At 45.3% G+C, this 27,234-nt stretch overlaps 1 protein-coding gene across 1 annotated transcript in view; it reads right to left on the bottom strand.

Annotated features, from left to right (window-relative positions):
- LOC310775943 (protein NLRC3-like) overlaps positions 1-26,666 on the bottom strand; it is a gene marked incomplete at both ends in the record, with an annotated part of 62,621 nt that extends 35,955 nt beyond the window's left edge. The window contains 3 exons of the mRNA XM_083636066.1: positions 19,029-19,202; positions 22,992-23,165; positions 24,784-26,666. Coding sequence (XP_083492192.1) covers positions 19,029-19,202; positions 22,992-23,165; positions 24,784-26,666 — 2,231 coding nt within the window. The remainder of the gene's footprint in view (positions 1-19,028; positions 19,203-22,991; positions 23,166-24,783) is intronic.
- Positions 26,667-27,234: the final 568 nt, after the last annotated feature.

The raw sequence follows: 27,234 nt of genomic DNA on the forward strand, positions 1-27,234 counted from the left end.
ACCGATCTTTGCACAGATTTTCAGGAGGCTAATCCGTAGCGTTTGTGGATTTCTCCCTCACGAGAGAGCCAGGATCGGGTGCTAATCCCATCCCGTACCGGATGTTGTCTCTCCGACCGTCAACTGTCTCTCCAGCTTGTCACCAAACTATACTTGGTTGTCACCTAGTCGATTCCTAAGTGTCACTGGCCAGGGGAGCCAGTGACACAGTATTTACAGTCTTTTTCAAAGCGCTGTAATCAAACTTTGGTTTTATTGATCATTAAAATTTGAAACAGTAATACTATCATCAGGAATTTGATCATGGTTTATCAGTAAACCGGTAATAATTTCATCCCTACTTCTATTACAGCCTGGCCTGCCTCCACCACAGATGACTGTCACTACTAAAGCTGCATGTGTCCCAGTCACACTTCTGCCCCCTGCATCACCAATCCCCAAGCACAGGCTACTCCTGCTGTTGAGAAGATGGTCCACACCAGCTTGGAGAAGCAGCAGCTGCAACAGCCACCTCAGACATGCCTCTCCTGTGGCCAACCCAAGTCTCGCTACGAAGGTGATTCACTTTTTCTATCAGGGTCTGTGCTGTGCGCCCTCACCGCCCTGTCTCTCCATGCACGCATCCACCAGCATGCAGTTTCCAAGTTTCTACAGTGAAATCATCAAGAATACAGGATTTTTTTCATTGATCATTTACGGAACATTATTAGCGCCGCATGTGAGAGTAACATGACTCTCTGATAATGAACTCTGATCAATTGTTATGACTGTTATTGAAGATCATGACCAGTCAGATGGATAATAGATTGGTTGTGAGGATGATATGAAGTGCAGGCTGTGTGACGCAGGCAGCTTTACACACAGGTGAGGTAGCCTATGTTACAGGCATTTTTCAGCAGCTAAGACTGTCATTAAGCTATAAGGGCACAAACACATTTCTTTTAGATCTATCACAAACCACTCCTACAGTAGCTGCACTATCCGTCATGTGCTTTAAAACAGGTCACTGCAGTAAATTATGTTATTATTACATTTTTTATTATAAAATTTCTGCAACGCTCCGAAAGACACAATAGGCCTATAGGCTACGACGTAACGTCCTTTTCCTTCGAGCCTGTTCTAACTGGAGTGCGTTTCCATAGTGGGATATGAATAATAACGCATGTCGGATCTGTTAAGCCAAGGTGAGCGGACAAATGCAGAAGCAGAGGCTGAGGCAATTGCAAGGTAACAGGGTGTTTTAATAAATGTTCAGGAGTGGCATGTGCCAGATGGAGCTGGCTGGCAGGTAGGCTGGCTGGCAGAGGAGCAGGAGTCAAGTCCGATGGTGATCTGAGCAGAGACAGGAACAGGTTAGAACAGGTAGGCAGAACTGAACAGGATTTGTAGAATCTTAAAAGACAGTTTTTAGACTGGAGCGACTAACTGGATGCAAGTGGCTCCAATCCTGCGATCACACACACCACACACACACATACAGAAAGAAAGACAGAGAGAGACTAGGAGGCAGTGGGCATGACAGGATCATAAATTAGACATCCGTGTCATCAGGCTATAGCATAGGCTTCAGTCTACACTGAATGAGAACAGTGACTTGCGCTGCTGTCAGAGCGCATTATTTTCGATAACGAGCTGTCGGATTTGTTTCATCTACACATTACAATCACTCATGTAAACCAAAAATCTTTTAATACCTGAAATGAGATGATGCTGTTGTGATATTCATTGTCTCCTGATATCTCACACAAGACACAGAGTGGATGGCGGAGTGGACCGGAGCTGGATTGACTGACATGGGCCCCAAAATGAAAAGGGACTAGGGATGCACATTTTCCACAAATTCCGGAATCGATCATTGATAACGTTAAGGATCAATCAATCGATTAATTGTAATTAAAAACACAAAATTGTCGAAACAATACCAAATGGGTTTTTTCATCAATAAAACCTTTATTTATACAGCAGCAACATATTGTATGTTTCTCACAGCATTGCATAGCATAGCCTATGCTATGAAACATATAAAAATGTAGAGGCATAACTTTTAGACATGTCAACATTTGCCCAGAATCCACGCCACGGCCGCTGCCTAGGTCCAACAGGGGCTCGCTGACCGCAGATTTTCTTTTTTTCTGCTCGCCGTGCGTCGCTTAAACGCTGATGCTGAGTTGCTCAGCTCGAGTCCAGGTGAGACTAGGATCCAGTTGTTGTAGGTGTACACCCAATCACAGATAGGCATCATGTCTTTTTCTATAACACCGCAGATTGATTGGGTTATTTTTTCTGCTGGCCGCGCGTCGCAACTCTTCCTCTTTGAGTTGATGGTGGGTTGCTCCAGGTTTGAGGAAGAGGAGCCAGCCAATTAATCCGAATGAACGCTGTTCAAGTGACAGAGCATCTTATGGCTTGTCTGAAAAGGGCTATAGTGATGTAGACGAGTGTTCGGGTCCGCCTATTACTTACACTTTGTTAATAAAAAAATAAACGAGAGTCAGGCTGTAACGTTATAACACGCTTCCACATTTATTCTCAGACAACTAGTACGCTCGTCAACAACGGAAGCTTCACTCTCATTCCCCATACACATCCTGTTCAACTCTTGAGGTGACAAACACAGAGCCACGCAGTCTGTTACAGTGATATCATTGCGCCCTCTGGAGGATCATTGAAAAATGATTTGAAAACACCGTTCTACTGACAGAATGCACGAATGCACGTTGCTTTTGTTGTTGTTTTGATCGAGTACATTTTCACATGCTTGAGTAAATGCGAGCGAGCGAGCGAGTAATCGAGCTTCGATTAATTGTGTGCATCCCTAAAAGAGACGTTTTTCTGTTCAGCTCTGCTCCACTCCGCCTCATGGGTGCCCCGTCTATGTGCCGACAGCCCGCAGTACCGACAGCCTGCAATGCCGATAGCCCACAAGCAGAACCAGCTGAGTGAGGTGTGTCGGTGGACCGGCTGGAGCTAACCTCTCCCAGCCCCCACGCCTAAACCTAATGTCGGCATTGCGGGTGGTCGGCATAGCGGGTGGAGCCGCCTCATGAGGGCAACCATCTGCTCTCATTGCCCTGAAAGTGCTTGAATTGACATGGGACCACGAGCGGGTCTTGAAAGGGTTTCAGTGGGTCTCTAGCAAAATGATCATTTGTTATAAATTTCTGCATTATTTAATTTACAAGAAGTTGATACAATGAGAGAATGTAGAAGAATTATTGTGTTGATCATAGTTTCACTGTTATCTCTCTACCAACAGTACTACAGATTGACAAAATCATATCTGAGAGTAAAACATATTCTCAGATTTGGGCCCGAGAGACAGAATCTCATCAAATGGGGGTCTGTGGCTCTAATGTGAATGAATTAGGGGTCCTTGATATGCCAAAATGTCCATCTTATCACATGGGATCTAAATGGAGCCCGGTAAATTGCTACTGTGTGTATATTGTGTGGTGATTAATCCAATTCACTTTATTTGCTTGTATATATGGTATGTGTGTATTAGGGGTGTCACGGTACATGTATTCGTCCCGTGAATTTACGGTACGACCCTCACGGTACCTCGTTTCACGGTACATGAAACGACACGACGAATACGTCAAATCCAGAAGCACCTAAACGCTGTTTGAACGGCATTGAATTGAATTGAATTAAACGCCACAGAAGAAGACACACCAAAACAACACAAGGGCCATAGAAATCCGCGTTCACAGAATGGGACGTTTTGTGGCGATAAGCTGTTTTGCAAATTCTGTCAACATCAAGCCAACGAGGTAAGCTTGCCAATGTAACGTTACGTAGCCGCGACAAAGTCCTTTATAGTTGCGCGTTGCGGCTAAACGTTACATAACACTGACAAGGCTGTTAACTTGTAAACAAGCAACATACATCGCATGGGATGAGTGATGCGGTCAAGCAGACATCTGCGGATGCAGACAGCCAAGCTGCGGTGAGGAAGAGGCGATGACTCCTTGTCATGTTCCAATAATCCATTAGATGACCGAACGTAATCATATTATGCTAAACAAAACTCACATCCAATAACGTTAAGGCGCTGACAGGGTTCTTTCCCGTACTTACTGGGAAAGTGAAACCCACCGCGTTGTCTGTCAGACAGTGGGGGTATCTTTCAACAGGGGTAAAGAAGTTTTTCTTCTTCTGCCGTTTTATTCTTCTTCTGAACATGTAGGTATTTTGACGTTGACTAAAGAAACACTGCCGCCTAGTGGCCGCTTTTAGATAGGATTCCAAATTAGTGCTTACATCAAACGCAAATGCTACATAAAACAAATACAACAGGGGGAGGGGTTGGTGGGAGTATTAGGCTACTCCACACATGCGCTCTGTTTACAAACTTGTGTACAATAAAGATTTAAAGTGGGGGGAAATGCCTTTGCCCTGTCAAACAGCTGGAATACAGACATCTGAGAGGGAGGCGCACCGCACACTTTGAAAATCACTGCTCTAGAGTAAAACCTTTTTGTGTGGATTGCCTAGATCTTATTAAATAGTGGACATTTATTCATTCCCACATATTAGACACTATTTCTGATGGTAAAAATAGCGTAAAAAGCAGAATTCAGACATATTCAAAGGGAAAAAAACTGAATTTGGGATTTGTTGCTTTTTTTCCCCATTTTCGTACCGTGCCGTATTCGTACCGAACCGTGACCCCAAAACCGAGGTACGTACCGAACCGTGACTTTTGTGTACCGTGACACCCCTAGTGTGTATGTATGTGGGTGGATTTAATAAAACATTGATTTTAAGGAAATAATTAGTTTCACTTGATTTCATCTTCAAGGGCATTGCTCAGCTTGTTTTCAAGAATAATAGGTCAAATAGGTTGTTTATCAAATTTTGAATGCAACAGTTTTGAGTACAGTATCAATATGATTTATGCAGTGTAATAATTATGCTATTACATGCTATACTTTGGGACTTCCTCTACAATTATCTGTACAAAAAATGCTATAGCCACTACACATTTCAAACTAAACTACTGAACTGATGTAGATATTAGGCTAAGCTGCCTCATGTGACATTTTATTGAAAACTTCAACTGGGAGCAGAAAAGTGCCTGACTTCATTTGCACCTGTCATCTGCATCCTCTTCCAGCAAACTGCAGTGTGAATCATGTAATAGTTGATATTTCTGTATTAAAATTAATCAACTGTTGTTAATGTTGCTAAAAATATGTTTTAGTTATCAGCAATGTTGCATGACAATTGTTTGAGGTGGGGTAAATAAACCTTTACATCATAAAAAGGTGTGCCCCCAGCGAGATTCGAACCCGTATCTCTCCTGCCAAGAGTTGGAAGATTACATACTCAGCGTTCTAACACTAGCCTATGTCACGTGAAAATCCTGGCCATTTCATTGGCTGTCAATCTGCTACAACAATACGCGGCTGGCCGCATCGGGAGCAAGGAGGGTTAAGTGTCTTGCCCAAGGACACAACGACGGCAGCTGGGAGGGAGCGGGGATCGAACTGCCAACCCTTGCGTCATTGGCCGACCCGCTCTACCTCCTGAGCTAAAGCCGCCCCACACACACACACACAGTTTCATTATATGAAGGTATAGATCATTGACTGTAAAAAGAATGGACAGGATATCAGCTCTTTTCAGTGAGGCCAAATCATCTTAGATCGCCGCCCTGGCGGTCAGTCCCAGTATAGGTCACAAGTCCCGCCTCCGCCATGTTAGTGGGTGGGAAATGAGCCAAACTAAACAATCAACGTACACATCAGATATTATTTCCCAAAGGTGTTTTCTATCATTTTAGATTGTTCTTATCATGCTAATGCATGTTCAAGTGGTCATGTTTCTGATCAGTTTGTTTTTAAGTAGTTATTTGACGATATACAAAGGGATGATTGACAGCTGTGGCAGCCAGTCTCAAGCCGTCACTGGCTTCTCCCCTCATCACAGCCTTGTGTATGTGTGTTGGGGAATAGTAAGTTGTGTAACGTTATGGCCAGACGGGTTCTGCTTGATGTGTGATCATCAGCTAACGTTAGCTGTTAGCTATTGAAGCATTGACTATAATGCAGGGGTGGGCAACATTTTGTTTTCTCCAGAGGGCCATACTGGTTTACATAAAGTAAGCTTAGGGCCACACATTGGACATCATACCTGCCAACATGATTTTCATGGGAGTCTATTTTTAACCCTCTCTCCCGCTGTGATTGCTCATTTCTCCTGTTAATCCCCTGATATAATATAATAGTGATACAAATCAAATGGCTGTATAGCAGATGAGATTTATTAACATAACTCTGCCTTTTTTTGAGTTTTGGGGGGTTGTTTTGTTTTCTGTTGAGGACATTGGGGGCCAGATTGAGATGGCCCAGGGGCCGGGTCTGGCCCTGGTGCCGCATTTTGCCCATGTGTGCTATAATGTCACGCAAGAGTCACACAAACAGACACTGGAGGTTTTATTTGGGGTAAAGCATGAGGAGAGTTTTTATAATGGATATCTCAGAGAAGTGCTTTGATTGTGGGGATGTTGTTCACAAGCTCCTCTCCTCGTAACTGTTATAAGGATATACAGAAGAGACCAGGCAGCCTGGCTAACATTAGTTAGAGCCCCAGACTGAGAGGCAGACCTGGGCTGCCCAGTAAACCCTATGTAACCTACATAGGGTGGCCATTTCCATAACACCAAAAAGGAGGACACGTTACAACTCACGATATGATACTATCATGATACGTTGCCCACGATAATGATGGTATCACAATATGGCGATTCTGCCATACTCGATACATTGCAAGATTTATTTACCATACATCACAATATCTGTGCAACTGATTTAGAAAAAATACCCTTAAAAAGGCTAAATGCAGGAACTATGTAATAGTCTGCTATGTTATTACAGGAACTTTGTAATTCCATAGCCTCCCAACCGCCCGCTGTATGCTGTCTCTCTCCTGTAGCCCTGCCTACTCATGGGTGGCGCTGTTGGATTCGAGGTGAAAAAATACATTATAGTCCTTTAGAGCCATCGCGATCTGACCTTCTGTTTCCCAGAAAATGTCAACATTTCTGTGATTGGATAGTGGGAGGTGGACGATATGTCCGCCCTGCATGCAGTGCTACAGGAGAGAGACAGAGTACAGCGGGGGGTTTGGAGTTACTGACCAAACACTCTATTTCAGTGATTGCTGTCAGAGCCATATGGAGTTATTGAGATAACTGAGGTTCAGGAACATGAGACCACACCATTGTCACTCCTCACCACGTAAACGTAATCACCTGTACCTCCTCCAATCCATTCACCTGGGCTCAATCAACCCAATCTACTGTAGCCTATATATAACGCCACAATCCCACCAAACCCTGTTTGCATCAGATGTAACAACTGATCGCTAACGCCACGAGAGGCGTCGTGCCGGCCCACCACCCGACCGCAGTGCGCCAGCTGGCCCTGCTTCCCAAGCTGGCCACCGCTCAGGAAGCACGACCGCCAGCCTACCATCACGGCTCGGCCGCCGATCAGTGACATCCCCCGCTGGCCCGTCACACCAGCCTCGACACCGCTCCGCTGGCCCGTCCCCCCAGCCTCAACAACATCACTCCGCTGGCCCGTCACACCAGCCTCGACAACACCACTCCGCTGGCCCGTCACACCAGCCTCGACAACACCACTCCGCTGGCCCGTCACACCAGCCTCGACATCGCTCCGCTGGCCCGTCCCCCCAGCCCCAACACCGCTCCGCCGGCGCCTCGTCACAGGCCGATTCTCCCCGCCAACAAACCATTTCCAGCTGGACTGTTGTACGCCTCCAACAGGCACTCCGCGACAGAGGGATCCCATACATCCGATCCGACAACAAAGCAACACTCTACCGGCGTTGGACTTCCGGGTTGGTGCCACCGGCAAACGCTCCGACACCCAACCAAGCCCAACGTTCCCACCTACCCAGTGACGTCACCGCCCACCACACTGCTGCTGCTTCCGTGAGCCAGGTTGTATCAGCACCCATTCCCACTGCAAATCCCTCTGCCAATACAGCCAACATCATATTAAACTTTCTGTCTTCCCTGAATTCTCAACAGGGTGAAGACCCACTAGCAACCCGGGCACATGCATCCCTTCGTCCCCCCCTCCTCTCTCATCCTCTTCCTTCTGCCCATGACCCTGGAGCCCCGCTAGCTCCGCCTGCCATCGCAGCTTCGTACCCTCGACCCCCCCCCCCCCCCCAGCATTCACCCCCCCCCGCCCGGCCACCACGGCCCCCAACATCATCATCGGCTCATTTCCTCCTTTTCTTACCCCTTTCGACACCCTCCCCCCCCCCCCCCCCCCTCCCCCAACCCTCCCCCATCACCCCAATGCATATCAGGTTTTGTCAGCTCTGCTCTCCACCTTCCCACAGCTAGAGCAATCACTAGTTACCCAAGCACACACGTCCCTTCATCCCCCCCTCCCCTCCCATCCTCTTCCTTCTGCCCACGGCTCCGGAGCCCCGCTAGCTCCGCCCGCCACAGCGGCGCTATACCAACGGCCCCCGCCCGCAGCGTCCGCTTCCGTTGCCACGGCCACCACGGCCCACGACATCAATCTTCCTCCTGTTCTTACCCCTTTCGACACCCTCCTCCCCCCTCCCCCAACCCCCCCCCCCCAACCCTCCCCCATCACCCCAATGTATTCAATAACATGTCTGTCCCTCCTTCCCTCCTCGCACCCGTCCATCAGTCCGCTGGGCCCGCCCCAGCCACACCCTAGCCACCGCCATTCCGGCCGTTCAGCCCCAGCATGCAACGCCTTCCCCGGTCTCCTCCGCACTCAGGCAGCCAATCCTCTCAGGTGCATATACCGACCTCGCCACACTTCTCCAACCCTCCACCGCTGACGCCACCCACCCCCGGGAACTGTACACAGCTTACGGCCTATCACAGCTCAGGCCTCCCAAGCCTTCCCGCTCCAGGGAGCTAAACACCATCGCATTCGCATATTCTTTCTCCCTGTTCCGAGACACCATCTGCGCGGTGTACCCCCCGAGCGCAGGGCCGAACTAGACGCCTAGTGTTCTACACTTACCACACCCTCTTTGCTTCCCAGGCAGCAGGCCGGCTGCAACAGTTCAACCAGGGAACGTACTGGAGCACACTTGATGCAGAGCTGTACTGCAGGGTCTTTGCGGCACGCAGTGCCATTAACTGCACTCTGTGCGGGGCACCCTCCCACCCAGCCACCATCTGCGTCGTCGCCACCACACTACCTCGTCCCACGGCCCCTCCCGCTCCCACCCCCTCAGTCTTCTCACGGCTCGGCAACGCCCCTCCTCCCTCCATCACTCCCAAACCACTCATGCAGGGCCAAGGCCCGACTTCACGGGGTGGATCAGACAAACAGGGGCGGCCCATCTTGTACCAAGGAGGATTGCATGATATGCAACAACTTCAACAGCCAAGGTTGCTACGTACAGTGGTCTGCAGAACTGGGAGGGCCCAACGCTGCGGCGTTGCAGCGGCCTCCCGTGGCCTCCCGTGGCCTGCCGCGGCTTCCCGGAGTATTTTTTTTCACCAGCAGCTGCAGTGCGCAAAAGAGCCGCCAGGTGGCACGTGTGAGCAGTCTCTACAGGCGGAAGTCACCTGTGCCAGTGTACATTCGTTCCAAACATTTCCATCTTTGAAGCACCTCAAAGACAGAGTGACTTGTAACGTTACAATAATTCAAGGTGAGTGAGTTTCAATTCATGTTAAGGTTAATGTTCAAACACCAGCTGTTTGCATATTTCCCAGAAAGCTATAACTTTTTACACATACAGCCATGGGGTGTATATAAACCCCTCGCAAATACTGCATGATATAGTGAAGTGGGGGAAGTTTGACCATAACAACATTGCACGCGGTTTCTTTACCAAAATGCTTTGCATTGCAGATTGAATAATAAAAAAGGCAAACTGGTCAACGTGACGCGAGGGGGACGTGCGGGCGGCATTAAACGAACGCACCCAAGTATGTTAGAGAAGCAGTATAGCGGAGGGGAGGCGGACCTCTGAGCCTTCCTCATCGGACCATCGTGATTAATTACCTGTTTGAATTACAAATTTGCAGATTTAATCGTAAAAAAGGCCAATTCCACTCAACGTAACGCTCGTGGGAGGTGCAAGCGTTGTTGAACAAGCGCGCCCTAAGTAGCCTACAGTGTCAGTGCAGTTCAGACTGGGGAGGCGGACTAGCAGATTCAGCAGAAGTCATTTGTGTTGTGGAAAATGTATTTCACATTCTTTCCTGTTTTCAACCCAATGTGAGTAATGAACAGGTCTTCAACTGTTAATTCAACTCGCCTATTTGCATGAAGTCGCTTCCATTACATCCATGCTGCTGCTGTGTTTATCTCTCTCCAATAGCGTTAGGTTGAAAGCCACGCGATAACTAACGTTATCCGCCAGTAATTCTCCCTGTTTTCTGCCAGCAACACACACGTTGTTGGTCAGGATCTGTATCGTTAACGTTATTTGTTTTGGCCTTTCAATATTACTGGTAGTGATATAGTGCTTAGTTCAGCCGCTTGACTGTACTTATTAGTAGCCTATCCAGTGGTGTCTCTCATGCAGAGATCAGCTGTCAGGTTGTGAACGTGCAGCGTCGCAGCCAAACAGTATCGCAGCTACTTCATAAACCAATTAATGAATTCATAAATACCACCGCAATGGCTATTTGGTTGACATCGCACCCTCGCAACCCTAATCACATATATTATTTTGTTGTTGTTTTTCAGGACAACCCTCCCTTGCTGACGAGCCTTCAGTGAGACAAAGTGCTCCACCCTCCAAGCTACTGTACTGTACTTGCCGTGCTGGGACCAGACGAGAGCATTTTCAAGAATAAAAGTTGAAACAAACAATACTCATTGACAGAACAGAACAGAAGGCAATCATTTGATCTGAAACACTGCAATATCATATCACTGAGCTTAAAGAAAGGCTCAACAGTGTGAATGAATGAAATATAAAACACGTACTGCTGCTAAATTAAATTGCAGCCACTGTACATTACACATAACCTCTGTTAATATGTATGCTGTTAATTAACAGTCTATAGTGGTTCTTGCTGAAACGCGTACGTTGTTGCAGTGTTTGAAACAGGAATAAAACCCTCAAAGGACATTTTTTGAGTGCTAGATCCTTCTCTCTGCTGCCCTATGGAAAGCTTTTTTATCCGGTGAGCTTCAGCTGATAGCTGCTTTGAACATTGTGAATAGCAATGCCCTTCCCCCCAGTCCTTTGTTTTGCTAATTCACCCTGCCACCCTGCAGACACTGAGAAGGTTTTTGTTTTAGAACAGGTTTTCAACGTGACGCGTTTTCTATACACAAACTGGATTTCCCCTGTTTCCCATATAAGTAAAATAGCCTAACAATAAGATATATAGGCTACAGGACAATTTGAACAAACGGTGACTAATCTGCATGGCATTCCATCAGTGAAACATGATTTTATTGAACAGAAGAGGCTGGTTGGCCACAACAGGGTGTAATATTGACACTGGAAATAATGTAGCCCATGTGTTTTTTTGTAACTTTATTTTTAAGGTTTTTGTTTTAGAACAGAGTGCATCATTTCCCAACATTTCTCCACATGAGTGACAGTTTTACAAATGCAAACTCACAAAAAAAAAAAAACATTCAGGTCATCATGATGGGTGTTACAGATCAATTCTTAGTTTTTTAATAGTTAGCTTTGTGTTAAGTTATGTTGTTCGGTTACTTGTTCCAATCAGCTTCAGAGAGAGAGAAAAAATGGAGAGAAAAAATGGAATGAGACATGCATGTATAATATATAATACATTCAATGTGAAAATACACATGGGCCTTCCTCAGCGTTGGTCTTTGACTGAAACGTTCGTTGCTGCTGCCCAGGTACATGAGGAAATAAATCAACAAAAAGACATTTGGAGTGCTGGCTTTTCTCTTGTTCATATCTCGTGCTTGCCCTGCACCCAGTGAGTTTTTAAATATTTTCGAGTGTGCTTGCAACCTGACTTTCTACTTAATATTTCTAGTGTGGACATAGGAGGTTGTTGTACAGAATTGTTAAGTCGTGTCAAAATAAAACTTCTAAGTTGAAAATACTTGAAAAGGTGCCTTTCTGGCTTCACTTTCAGCTATTCAAAACCCAGTATTAATTTGATCTCTGAGATTATTTTTAACCAGTAATCTTGGATTGCTGGGCATTTCCAAAATATGTGATAGTGATCAGCCATTGAATTATTGCATTTTCTCCAGCAATTACCGGATTCTGGTCTATCGTTCTGTAAATATTTTCTTATTGTAGTAATAAAAAAATCTGATAAGGTTCTTCCATGAAAATTCTCTCCATTGAGCCCATGTGGTTTTAAGGAATGGATTGAGCTGATGACAAGAATGGCAACTTGAATTTGAGGTCTTCATACTTTTCCTCCGTCATGTTCATGAAGTAGGTTCTTGATGGATGTCTGTAGCAATCATGTCATGCTGTCTGACTCAGCTGCTTCTGCTCAGTTGAACATGGAGCTGTACGATGCTGTGATTTACTGAAAAATAAATTAAATTATTATTATTATTACTACCTACAAAATAATAACAAGCCCATACACCATCTTCTTTCTGTTAGCAACCGAAGCAGTTTGTTTACAAACAACCTGATCTTTATGGAACCTATGTTAAGTCCCACTATAAACCATTATCTGTCGTCGTTTCACGTTTTACTGAAAAATGCTGCCACCAGATTAAAGAAAAGACCCTGTGTGATGTTGACTGATGTGTTTTTTTAATGTAATGTGCGCGTTAGTTTTCCAAATTCCCTGATTGAAAAACAGCATGGCTCAGACGACAAGCTAGCTCCATATGCAGCTCCAGTCCAAAACAGAGCTATCTACTGTAGATTGATTAGCGTTACTGTAGCTACACCATGATGCATGACCGCGCATCAGTCAATATCACATAGGCCTAAATGTTTTCTTTAATCTGGTGGGAAAAAAATGCAATCAAAGTTAAAACGACACAGATATTATGGTTTACACGGGACTTAGATTTAGCTCCTATTAGCCATGTTCGCTAGCCACTTCACTTTATGGCTACTACCCTCCATAAGCAGACTACAGGCATCAGATAGGCTACCAAATAGCCTACCAACAGCACAGAACCATGTTCCTTGAGGAAACGATTAGCGGTACCATGGGGTTAATCACTGTTAACGTTACACATTCAGTTGCAGTTATCTAACGGTGGCAAGCCTTAGCAAACTCCCTAATGTTAGCGTATGATGCTAACGTTAGCTAACACAGGCCTGCTGTAGGCGACAATCTCATAATCTCCTGGCGGAGATAATAATAACAAGCCCATACATCATCTTGTTTCTGTTAGGCTACTACCATAAGCAGAAATGATGTCTTACCTTCACTGTTGTGTTACAAATTTGATGGATGAGTACACACTGTAGCCTATTTCCACAGCGCTGCATGGCATAACATACTATTATTTATTTATTTATTTATTTACCGGTATTAACGTTAGACAGCCTTCTTCTTCTTTGGTTCACTCCAGGCACTTCCTGTTGAGTCAATGAACAGAAATAGTGGACAGCGCCACTCTGCCATTTTAACCGTGTTGTGGTCACACAGTGTATCGTTTCTCAGGTGATTCAGCAGATTCAGGTGATATGCTGCCACCTAGCGTCTAATAAATATTACTGCAGCCTAATTGTTTTCATCAAAGCGGCACACCGCGGGAAAAGGCAACGCCACCTCCCCCCAACTCTGCAGACCTCTGTATCAGGGTGCCGCTTCCTGCACACATGCTCATACTGCGGCGGCGCCCACTCAAGACCCACCTGCCCTCACAGTCCAACCACACACGCATCGTGACTAGGCCACTACCTCAGCACCCCGGTCAACATCACAGCACTTACACACGCATTAAGGAACCATCCCGACCCACAGTTCGTTCACTTCCTCACCCACGGTTTCACTTTTGGTTTTCACCCGGGCATCATGACCTCTCCCACCACATCATTCACCTGCCATAACCTCCAGTCAGCCCTCACCGAGCCAGACACGGTAGATAGGCTCTTGGCCAAGGAGGTGGCCGACAAATTCATGATTGGCCCATTCCCATCCCCTCCCTTCATCACATACCGCATCAGCCCCATAGGAATCGCAACACGAAAATACTCCGGAAAAAAGCGCCTCATCATCGACCTTTCCTCCCCCCACAACTCATCCACTCCTAGCATTAACAGCCTCATTCCCAGCCCGGACTTCTCCATGAACTACCACACCATTAACCACGCCATCAAACTCATCCGCCTCGCCGGCCGTGGTGCCTGGCTGGCGAAGGCCGACATAACCAGCGCTTTCAAGGTGCTGCCCATCAAGCCAGAATTCTGGAGATTTTTCGGAGTGTTGTGGAAGGGGTCCTATTATTTCGCCGTCCGCCTCACTTTTGGTTGCAAAAGCAGCCCAAAAGTATTCGACACTCTCTCTGAGGCACTGTGCTGGATCTTAACAAACGAACACCACATCTCATACATCGTCCACCTCCTAGACGATTTCCTCACAGTCTCACCACCATCAGCTCCCCCTGCACAAGACCTCTCCACCCTCAAGTCCGTCTTCCTCCAGCTCGGGGTTCCGCTGTCCCCGGAGAAGACGGAAGGGCCCTGCACGTCCCTCGAGTTTCTCAGAATCACCCTGAATTCAGTCACCTTCCAGGCCTCCCTTCCGACCGAGAAACTCCACCGCATTTCCCTTTACATTTCCAACCACCTCCTCGCCTGCCGTTGCACTAAACGCCAGCTCCTGTCTTTGCTCGGGCACCTCAACTACGGCATCCGCATCATCCCCCAAGGCCGCTCCTTCATCTCCCACCTGCTGTCTCTTGCCACCACCGTTCCATCCCTCCACAACTACATCACCCTAGACGACGGGTGTAGGCTGGAGCTCACTTTGTGGCGGGACTTTCTCGCGTCGTGGAACGGCATCTCTTTCTTTTACGAGGACGCAATAACCCAGCCAGACGACATTCAGCTGTTCACGGACGCCGCAGCCTCCGCCGGCTTCGGCGGATACTACAACGGTCGCTGGTTCGCCTCCGGTTGGCCGCCGGAGATGTCCCTCCTCACACCATCCTCCGCACTCCTGGAACTGTACCCTATCATTATCGCAGCTATCTTATGGGGGCACGAATGGTCAACCAAGGTCATACTCATTCACACAGACAACCTCAGCACAGTTGACATCATCAACAAAGGACGCTCACAATCACTGGACATAATGAAATTCATCCGCAGACTCACCCTGGTTTCTGCCCAACACCAGTTCATCATCCGAGCCGCCCACATTCCTGGTCACTGCAATTCCATTGCTGACTCCCTTTCCCGTTTCTCGTTCCAGAAATTCAGATCCTTGGCACCCGACTCAGACCCGCACCTGACATCGATCCCTCTGTTTTCGACCACCATCTTCCCCTGAATCCTCCGCTCCTCCACCTGGTTGCCGCCACGCAACAATTCATCCTGAACAGCCTAGCCCCCAAAACACTGTCCTCATACTACTCTGGCTGGTGCTCCTTCAAAGCATTCCATAACGCCCATCACCTCCCCTTCCCGTCCGTCAACACCATCTCCGTCACCAGCTTCATCACTTACGCTCACACAGTTCTCAGGATCAGAACCTCCACCATCCAAGTTTATCTCAGCGGCATAAACTTTTTCATCAAACTACTCACCGGAGCACCTGTAGCCTCCATCTCTCACCCCCACGTCACCATGCTCATCAAAGGCCTCCGAAAGGCTGAGCCTCGACTTCCTCCCAAACGCCTTCCCCTGACAACCAACCTCCTCACCAGATGTATCCTCACTCTCCGTGCAGGGTACTCGACTCCCGCCATCGACTCCACCCTTGAAGCCATGTTTCTCCTGGCCTTCTTCGGCTTCCTCCGCTGCTCAGAGTTTACCACCAACTCCTCCAAGTACAACCCCCTACAGCACGCCAGTCTGTCCGACATCTCCATCCACTCACCCGACACCCTGAGGTACAACCTAAAAAGGAGCAAGACCGACCAAGTCGGCCTCTCTCACCCAGTGTTTCTGTTCCGCCTGAATTCATTCCTCAGTCCCTACGAACCCATCATCAACTACATCAACGGAAGATTAGCAAAACACTCCTCTCCCCACGATCCTCTGTTCACGACCGAATCGGGCCGAGTCGCCACACGGTTCTGGTTCCACCATCACCTCCGCCACGTCCTGCTCAAATCAGGAATCTCTCCAGATCTGTTTTCCGGCCATTCATTCCGCATCGGCGCAGCAACAACGGCATCCAGACAAGGCCTCCCGGACCACACCGTCAGAATCCTGGGCCGCTGGTCTTCCCAAGCCTATCACACGTACATCCACAACAACCTCGAAGACGTCCGAAGAGCGCATGCGCACATGGCCATCTGAAGTACTTTTGGGGGCGCTGATGGAGCCGGGACTCCATCCCTGTGAAGCCGCGCTCCACACGTAAGAGGCGCTTCACCGGAGACGTTGCCCCCACCCTGAGTCTCAACCCCCCCCGGGTTCCTGACTAGTTGAACATCATCAACATCACCCGCACCTCAACCCCATCACGACTTGCACCCAAACACTCAAACTACAATAAATTAATTTTGTTTCGAACTATGGTGTCTGTGTGGAGTTATTGAGATAACTGAGGTTCAGGAACATGAGACCACACCATTGTCACTCATCACCACGTAAACGTAATCACCTGTACCTCCTCCAATCCATTCACCTGGGCTCAATCAACCCAATCTACTGTAGCCTATATATAACGCGACAATCCCACCAAACCCTGTTTGCATCAGATGTAACAACCCTCCCGCCCAACCCTATTTACGGGCAGCACGCGCAGAGTTGCATGTTCTCCCCGTGCTGCGTGGGTTTTCCCCGGGTACTCCGGTTTCCTCCCACAACAAATCTAAAACATGTTAGCTAGGGCTGCCGTTGGCATCTGCATAACCTTGCATCTCTATCCTCTGCCCACAGGAACCACGGGGGGGCTGATGGAGCCGGGACTCCATCCCTGTGAAGCCGCGCTCCACACGTAAGAGGCGCTTCACCGGAGACGTTACCCCCCCCCCCTGAGTCTCAACCCCCCCCGGGTTCCTGACTAGTCGAACATCATCAACATCACCCGCACCTCGACCCCATTACGACTTGCACCCAAACACTCAAACTACAATAAATTAATTTTGTTTCGAACTATGGTGTGGTCTGTGTTAGTGAATTAACATTTAGGCTATTTTAACACAAAAACATCGCTGAATGGACCTTTAAACAATATTAATGTTGCCTTGTAATCTGCAAGTGGTTTTCTTCGCAGTTGGGTTTGGGTTCGGCCATGCTGAGGTGTAGCAGCACCTGGTGGAGATCTGCACTCTACTGAGTGCACTTTTCTAGTTTTGTTTTACTTTTGTTTATGCCTACAAAGCAAATGTTACTTTGTACTTGTGTTATCCCCTGGAAGTGATTTTGGTATAGATGGGCCATTGTATTTAAGCAAGCAGTATTCTACCATAAGTGTGACCTGTATGCTGAATATATATATAGGGAGCCAATATTTTGTTCATCATTGTAGAGCCACAGAACAGAAAAGGGGGGCGGGGGGGTTAGGCCCATGTTTCTGATCAGTTTGTTTTTAAGTAGTTATTTGATATACAAAGGGATGATTGGCAGCTGTGGCAGCCAGTCTCAATTCACAATTGTGAAAAAATACATTATAGTCCTTTAGAGCCATCGCGATCTGACCTTCTGTTTCCCAGAAAATGTCAACATTTCTCTGATTGGATAGTGGGAGGTGGACCATACGTCCGCCCTGCATGCAGGGCTACAGGAGAGAGACAGAGTACAGCGGGGGGTTTGGAGTTACTGACCAAACACTCTATTTCAGTGATTGCTGTCAGAATATAGAGCCATTTAACATTTAGGCTATTTTAACACAAAAATATCGCTGAATGGACCTTTAAACAATGTTAATGTTGCCTTGTAATCTGCAAGTTGTTTTCTTAGCAGTTGGGTTTGGGTTCGGCCATGGTTAGGTGTAGCAGCGCCTGGTGGAGATCTGCACTCTACTGAGTGCACTTTTCTAGTTTTGTTTTACTTGTGTTTATGCCTACAAAGCAAATGTTACTTTGTACTTGTGTCCGAGTTAAGGTGTAAAATAGAATCGGCTGTACAAAACACCCTTAAATCTTGTGCTAATGTTTTCCCTAAAATGTTTAACCTTATGGAGAAGATTTAAGGGTGTTTTGTGCAGTCGATTCTATTTTATGGACACCTTAACTCGGACCCTAATGGAAATCTTAACATAAGGAGCTTTGTGCAACTGGGCCCTGTGTGTGTGTGTGTGTGTGTGTGTGTGTGTGTGTGTGTGTGTGTGTGTGTGTGTGTGATATGAAATGTCATGAGGTCACAATGACATGGCTCTGCAGAGAGCTTTTATTTTGACTGAGATACATGTGTGGAAGCAACAAAACTCATAGGTGGAAAACAGCAACAGTTGTATGTTTTGGAGGGACTGACAATGATCAAAAACATGCGGTCGTCACGCGCGACTAAAGTACAAACCACTTAGCGGATGGAGAAGCTTTTTACTACAGTCTGCCACACTGTAGTGAGTAGTCATGCTCACAAGAACGGAGTGGACGCAGGATCTCAATATATTCAATATATATCACTGATGTGACATCAAAGTAAGTTTACGTTCAGAACTACTCTCATACATTAGTGTTTAGACCCGAAACATGACTGACAGTGTTATCTCATTTGTGTGTTTTTGTGTGTGTGTGTGTGTCAGAGAGAGAGAGAGAGTACTGTGTACTGTGTGTGTGTGTGTGTGTGTGTGTGTGTGTGTGTGTGTGTGTGGGAGAGAGAGGGAAAGAGGGAGAGAGTGTCACTCAACAATGTCTTGCAAATACATTTTTTTTGTGAATGCCATATTTGATGAGCTGTGGGAGCCGTGTCAAATGAGGAAAGCTGTGAATGGATCTTACCTGAGAGTCTCCAGTCTGCAGTGTGGACTCTGCAGTCCAGCAGAGACCAGCTTCATCCCTGAATCGTGAAGCTCGTTGTTACTTAGGTCCAGCTCTTTCAGACTGCAGGACTGGGAGCTGAGCACTGAGGCCAGAGCTTCACAGCTTCTCCATGACAGCTGACAGCCACTCAGTCTGCATGAGAATTAGTGATGGAGACAAACAACTTTAAAATGTTTTCCATTTAGCACTCATAAATGATAAACCACTTTTTGTATTTTCAAGTATAGGTGGTGCAATGCCAAATAGCATTAAATTAGGCACTGCACTCTGTCGGGTTCCCAGTAGCGCAATCCCCAAGTTTGAAGTCAATTGGAAGAACGGTTCTTGAGATAAACTACTTTCTGTGTTGCCAGTAGGTGGCGCTATGCCAAATTGCAAAATATTTCAGCACTGCACTCCATCAGGCCCCCCTAAGCGCACTCCCCAAGTTTGATACATTAGTAATACAATTTACAATTAAGTTTAATTCAATTAAAGTGCCGTATTCTCATGATGCACCATGGATTTCTAACCGAATGACTCAATGCAGCTCATTGGCTATTGCTGTCATTCAATTATCATTAACCATTTATTTAGTCATCTGTTGTTTGCCTAACATTATGTAATGATTAGGGGTCATGATTGTGAACGTTCACGTTACTGTGATTACTAGCGACATATCCCACAGTGTGCTGTGAAACGATAACCTCACTGTGCAGTGAAAATCACGGAGCAGCACCCAACGTGGTAACACTTTATAATAACTATACACTATAAAGTATTAATAAACCATTATTACCGTAAATTTCGGACTATAAGCCGCGGCTTTTTCCCCGTTTTTTGGCCCTGTGGCTTATATAACGGTGCGGCTTATCTATGAATTTTTTCAGGGAAAAAAAAAAAAAAAAAAAAAAAAATCTCTTTTTTAGCACTCTTTCTAACTATAAATCCTCTTCTGTTTTAATTTCCTCTCTTGCCCTCTTTTCACCACACCGCGGACACTGTGTGCACTGTAAAAAAAAACACAGGTGGTGTTGTGTTATGTTGTTTTGTTGAAATGTTAATAAATGGGAGCTTCCTCAAACAGCCATCTCTTTCCCGACAATCCCCTCTGTGCATGAACCCTTACATATGGTAATTAAACATTAAAACACAATTAAAAAAAAAAAAAAAAAAAAAAAAAAAAACTAAAACACCTGCGGCGGTGCGGCTTATATATGTAACAAACAGGCAATTTTGCTGCTGCGGCTTATACTCCGGTGCGGCTTATAGTGCGGAATTTACGGTAAATACATAATTCATCATTTATAAAGCATTATTCATACATCACTAAGCATTACTAACACAGTTATAAACATTTTATTCCTGAATAATAACCTAATCTCTAATGTGTTTAATGATTGTATTCTCATACTTTGTAAATGATAGATGCACCATTTATAAATACGTATTATATCAATTACAAACCATTTACTTAGGAGTTGTTATTGGTTCATAAGATCATTTAGAACGTGTAAGTAAATGATTAAACAACGTATGTACATTTATTTGTACATTTGTGCATATGATTTGGACATGGTTAGTGAGTGTTAATAGATGGTTTATAAACACTTATTGATACTCAAACTCATGATTAATTAAGGTAGTTACTAGTCATTAGTTAAGTATTTCATGTGAGCTCATCTAAAGTGATGACTATCTATGCCTTATAAAGCATGTAATAAATGAGATAGAAGGTTTGGGCTGGCCTTGACCAATGGAGGGAGATGTCTGAATGCCCAAACGGCCAGGGGGGTGATTCTGAGAGATGTGTTTCACTCAGGGTTTTGTGTCTCTAAGAGGGTCAGAATTGCATGATGGGGAGAAAATGCAAATTAAGCCTCCCAGAGCCTTTTAAACAGCCAATAGGAAGATTTTCTTGAATAACTCTGGAACCGACGCTCAGATCTTTCTGAAATTGTCATCGCTTATCCAGGAAGTGAGCATGGGCTTTACAACGAAACCGTCCATGAGTCTCTACGACCTCGGGAAGTGGGTGAAATTGACATTTTTGTGTATTTTTATAAGTGTCAAAGGTGTAATAATTATTTATCCCTAAACAGTAGATGGGTGGGGTTACTCCCCTAAGGCTTTGCAGATGGGGCGGTTCACTTGGGATCAATTGACCTATCGCTAAGCCACGCCCCGAACGCAGACGAGCCAATCACAGCGCGTGCAGCTCTACAATACACTCGGACATTCTCAGCTTAGAGCTCCATAGAGAAGCACTAGAAAACGCGAGTTTCCTCTGGTTTTATACATTTCTAAGTTGAAAAAATGGTCAAACGATATGCATGGGGTAAATGCAACATTACGAGGTATCCTGGGAGGCCAGGCAATTGATAATATTAAACTAGTAAATGTAGATCCACTCACATCCACAATGCTACTGTTTTGGAGTTAAATCTGCGATCGTGGTGAGTGACAGCGAGATGACGAGTCTTCTCCCTCATTTGGCTTCCATGATCCAAAAGGTATCATAAAATCATCATGGTATTCAGAAAGTCGGCAAAATAAAATGCTGAATTATGCGAGTTTCCAGTCATTACGTTATGCGCATGAGTTGGTGAAGAGATAGAGAGGAGAGGCTGGCCAGCGAGAGTGAAGAGGAGGCACATTGATTGATGTGATTATAACATTGCCAGACACCAGTCAAACCTTAAAACATTGGAATGAATCCCGTTCTCCAAATAAATGTGAGGTAGTCTAAAGAGAAAATATCCAGGAAAAAAACATGATTAAAAACATGATTAAAAGCTGTAAGCTATGCCTCTGCTGATCTGCTACACCACCACCCGTGCGTGCCGTTGTCTCGCTATGAAAAACATCTACATTATTTAACGTTTCTTGATTATACAGAGGTACATGAAATAGATTACCAGGCGCCACTCTTCAATTCGGCATATAGGCTATATAATCCACGGAGAGGTTACTCTAAGTGTATGTCAATTCTGGATGTGAGTCGTCTGTTATCCCCGCCTGCTGTCTTCCTCCGTTAAAATGTTTGATTAAAGATTCGCTAAAGCCGTTTCCAGGCATGCACGTATCGCATTTCTTTTTATCGATAGCTTTAAATGTTGTAGGCTACTGCCATGACATAGTGAAGTACTTTCTGATGGCTTCTAGACGATATCAGGGCTCAAAAAGTTGTGAAGAGCGTCTTGGGATGTAACTTTGACAGTGACGGCTGCCATTTACTCTAGTCAGTCTGACTTGTGTTTGTCCGAGTGAGGACGGGGGGTGGGGCTTAGCGATAGGTCAATTGTGTGTTTCGAGGATTTGGGGAAATAGGAGAATTACTTTACTTACACTTTCTAAATTATCTTATGAACGATTAACAACTCATAAATAAATGGTTTATAATTGATATGATACTTGTTTATAAATTGTGAATCTATCATTTACAAAGTATGAGAATACAATCATTAAACACATTACAGATTAGGTTATTCATCGGGAATCAAACCTTTATAACTGTGTTTATGACTTACTTACTAATGCTTAGTAATGTATGAATAATGCTTTATAAATTATGAGTTCATGGTGAATTAAGTATTTACTAATGCTTTATTAATGCTTTAGTAATTATAAAGTGTTACTCCTAACGTTGCTTACTATTTGTTTAAGTATTCAAAATGACGAGATCAAAGCATGGATGCTCTTCTCTCAGTCCTCCAGTTTCAGAGCTGTGTATGAATGTTGGTCAAGACAAAACACATTCTGGAAAATCCTAACTTTATTTTCAGTGAAAATGACAAAATGTTCTGGAGTCCTGATGTCAAACTTGCAGAGTCTCCCTTTGCAGATTGAGGAATACTGACCTGAGAGTTTTGAGAGCAGGGACCTTATTTTGGAGAAATCAACGTGTCAAATCACATGAGGAAAGCTGTGAATGGATCTTACCTGAGAGTCTCCAGTCTGCAGTGTGGACTCTGCAGTCCATCAGAGACCAGCTTCACCCCGGAATCGTGAAGCTTGTTGTAACTCAGGTCCAGCTCTCTCAGACTGCAGGACTGGGAGCTGAGAAGTGAGGCCAGAGCTTCACAGCTTCTCTCTGACAGCTGACAGCCACTCAGTCTGCATGAGAATTAGTGATGGAGACAAACAACTTTAAAATGTTTTCCATTTAGGACTCGCGTCACATTTTGATAAAGCGCTTTTTGTTTTTGCCAGTATAGGTGGTGCTATGCCGAATAGCACAAAATTAGTAGGGCTGACCCAAAAAATCGACGCTTCAAAGCTAGAATCATTGCCATGGTAATCAACGCTCAAATCAGCAATCAACGCTTTATTGTTATTGTTTTTTCCCCTCCTCTCCTCTCTCTTTCTCTCTCCATAATGTCTAACGTGGAGTGTAGCTTTGTGAGACAGTCTCTAGTTTCCTGGCTGGGCGGGTCATTCAGGCCAACACTGTTTTTAACACGGGGAACTCACACCCACACGCGCCGTGAGAACAAACAAATGCACCCAACAGCCAGCCAGTAGTCACACCTGACGTTGAGCTGTGGTCTGCAGAGCTGTTGTAAACATGAATCTTCGTACACTTATTTTCTAACCCAGTGTGAGTAACGTTACAAGTGTTCAAGTGAATTCAAGTCCTTTAATTTGTTTATAATGTTATGAATTAGCAGCAGATACTAATGTGAACGTGACGTTGGATCTGTCTATCACATGGATTTGTTATTACTGACTGGTAGTGAAACTGAAGTTGGCTCCGTCTATCACATGGATAAACATACAGCCAGAGCGCACGTCACATTAGGATTATCAACACGTGGAACGTGTTGTTATTATGACGTTAAATTCACAACATTTCGTGGCAAACTGGACTTTTTATTTTTGTGTCACTTCCCATCCCCCCCTCCCCCCCACCAAAAAAAAAGAAAGAAAAAAGAAAAAAATACCGGCATAGAAGCTTTGATTATGATCGATTTTATCTCCGCAAAGCGTCAACGCTCTAATAGCTTTTGCACACCAAGTCTGTATTTTCGTCCGAAATTGACGCACGAAAAAAAAAATGAATACGACCTCATTTGTGTCAATCATCATTGACACACCAAGTCCGACAATTACGTCCGTCATTTAAGTTTTCGGACGAGGTTCGATTTCCTGCGTTTTTCGCATCAGTCAATAGATTTTTGCGAGCTGGGACCCGTCTGTGTTTTCAGATGACGGATTAAAAAACACGCATATGAAAACAATCGGACTGTGTGTGCAAAGACCTTAACTATGATATTTGGGTCAGCCCTACAAATTAGGCAATAGACTGCCAAGTTCCCAGCAGCCCACTCCTCAAGTTTGAAGTCGATCTGAATAACGGCTCTTGAGATAAACCACATTTTGTGTTGCTAATAGGTGGCGTGGCGCTATGCCAAATTGCACAAGATTTCGGCACTGCACTCCATCAGGTCCCCCTAAGCGCCATCCCCAAGTATGGTACATTATTAATACAATTTACAATTTAGTTTAATTCAATTAAAGTACTGTATTCTCATAATGCACCATGGATTTCTTACCACCATGACTAGATGCAGCTCATTGGCTATTGTTGTCATTAAATTATCATTAACGATGAACTTAGTCAGCTGTTGTTTGCCTAACATTATGTAATTATTGGTGGTTGTGATTGTGAACGTTCACGACACTATGATCACATTTTAATACAGTTAATATATCCAGTTTTCTTGTCACCTACAAAGCTTTACTGGAGGCGTTGACCACTGGCAGCAGCCTCAGAAGAGCCTCCTCTGAAGCAGAGTATTTCTTCAGGTCAAACACATCCAGCTTCTCTTCTGATGACAGTAAGATGAAGACCAGAGCCGACCACTGAGCAGGGGAGAGTTTGTCTGATGATAAACTTCCTGATCTCAGGTGCTGTTGGATCTCCTCCACTAGAGAATGATCATTCAGCTCATTCAGACAGTGGAACAGATTGATGCTTCTCTCTGCAGACGGTTCCTCCCTGATCTTCTCCTTGATGTACTGGACTATTTTCTGATTGGTCTTGGTTGAGCTACTGGCTGTCTGTGTCAGGATATTCTTTAGGAGCTTCTGATTGGTCTCCAGTGAAAGTCCCAGGAGGAAGCGCAGGAACAAGTCCAGGTGTCCATTTGGACTCTGTAAGGCCTTGTCAATAGCAATCCTGTAGACTTTTGTGGCAGATGTTTTGCTGAACAACATCCTCAGATTTTTGACATTCAGTCGTGGCTTAGGCATTACGTTTGTGTTGCTGTTGTTGAGTGACAGGACCACATGAAGAGCAGCCATGAACTCCTGAACGCTCAGATGGACAAAGGTGAACATCTTGTCCTCATTCTTCCGCCCACGCTCCTCTTTAAAGATCTCTGTGAACACTCCCGAGTACTGTGAGGCTTCAGTGAAGTTAATGCCACTCATTTTTAGGTCCTTCTCATAGAAGATCAGATTGCCTTTCTCCAGCTGGTGAAAAGCCAGTTTTGCAAGTGACTTAATGTACTGATTGCTCTTTTGTGTGCCATACTTCTTTTCCGTCTGAAGGATCTGAAACAACAAGAATTCTGCATACATCTCAGTCAGGGTCGTGGGCAGGTCTTTTCTCTCACTGGTTTTCAACAGATCCTCCAGAACTATAGCAGTGATCCAGCAGAAGACTGGGATGTGGCACATGATGTGGAGGGTTCGTGAAGTCTTGATGTGGGAGATGATTCTGCTGGCCTCCTCCTCAGTTGTGCATCTCTTCATGAAGTACATCTCTTTCTGTGGGTCAGTGAAGCCTCTCACTTCTGTCACCATGTCAGCAAAGTCTCCAGGGATCTGATTGGCTGATGCAGGTCGTGTGGTCATCCAGAGGCGAGCAGCGGGAAGCAGTTTCCCCTTGATGAGGGCTGTCAGCAGCACATCCACTGTGATTGGCTCTGTCACATCAATAGAGCGCTTTTCATTGGCTTTGAAGTCTAGTTGAAGGCGGCTCTCATCCAGACCGTCCAACACAAACAGGAGTTTGAAGTTACTCTTGTCATAGCTGGTGTTTCCTGAGTTCTGCATTTTTGTGAAGATGTAATTAAGAGCCTTCTCGTTGATGACTTTGGTTTCGCTGATACATTCGTGAATTAGTTCTGCCAAACTAAAACTTTCTCCCTTCCATAAATTCAGCTGGCGGAAGGTGAAGGGGAATATGAGATGAACATCTTGATTGGTTCTTCTTTCACTCCAGTCCAGCATGAACTTGGCCACAAGGAACGTTTTGCCGATTCCTGCAATCCCAGTGGTCAACACTGTTCTTATGTCTTTTCCAGAAGGGTGTTTGAAGATGTCGCTGAGTTTGATGGATTCCTCTTTGTCTGCTATCATTCTTGATCTATTCTCAATCTGCCAGACCTCATGCTGCCTGTTGATGTGTACATCACCTCCATATGTGATGTAGAGCCATGTGTAGATATCAACCAGGCGTTTCTGATCCTTCTTCTCTAACCATCCTTCTTGTAGCCACTTAAACAGGTCCTTCAAGAGAGGTTGGAGTTCTTGTTGGTAGCATGTGATGAGTTTGGGAGGCTCTGTTGTTCTCACCAGCAAATCTGTGTAGAAAAAAGTAGCATCCATGAAATCTAAGAGTATTAGTCTATTTGACAGGTACCATAATAAACAGATGTTTGTGATCTTGTTTTGATTTTTAACTAAAGGTTGGTGCACTGAGAATAACAACATAGCATATCAACATCAATCCTGTACAATGTTTTCCTAACAACATTGTCTGCCTTGTGATAGGCAGGTTGTGATATCAGGCAGTATTCACATCATCATCTTCATTACAAGGTTGCTTCCATTCACAATTTGTTTTAACTCTATATTGTCAGGTAAATAGTACTATAGTATATAATTAGGCCTAATGGTGAAAAGCTAATAATTGTTATTCTTAGAATTAAATCTAATCCTTGTAAAGTTAAACGTTATTCAAGAAGCGAGCTCCTAAGGTGAAGGTGTTCAGAGTAGAGAGGAGGGGCCCTATCGTCGTACAGGCGCTATCCCTTGGCTTGCGCACCAGTTAATGCACCTCTTATGCCATCTTCCCTGCGTCTTATGCTACCGTCTGCCTCCACCATCCAGTTTTGCGCCAGGATCTAAGTGTAGACACAAGTGTAGGCGTGGCCCAGCGTGTCTGCGCAAAATA

The sequence above is a fragment of the Poromitra crassiceps genome, assembly GCF_964638095.1.
Source record: "Poromitra crassiceps genome assembly, chromosome: 4".
Lineage (NCBI taxonomy): Eukaryota > Metazoa > Chordata > Actinopteri > Beryciformes > Melamphaidae > Poromitra > Poromitra crassiceps.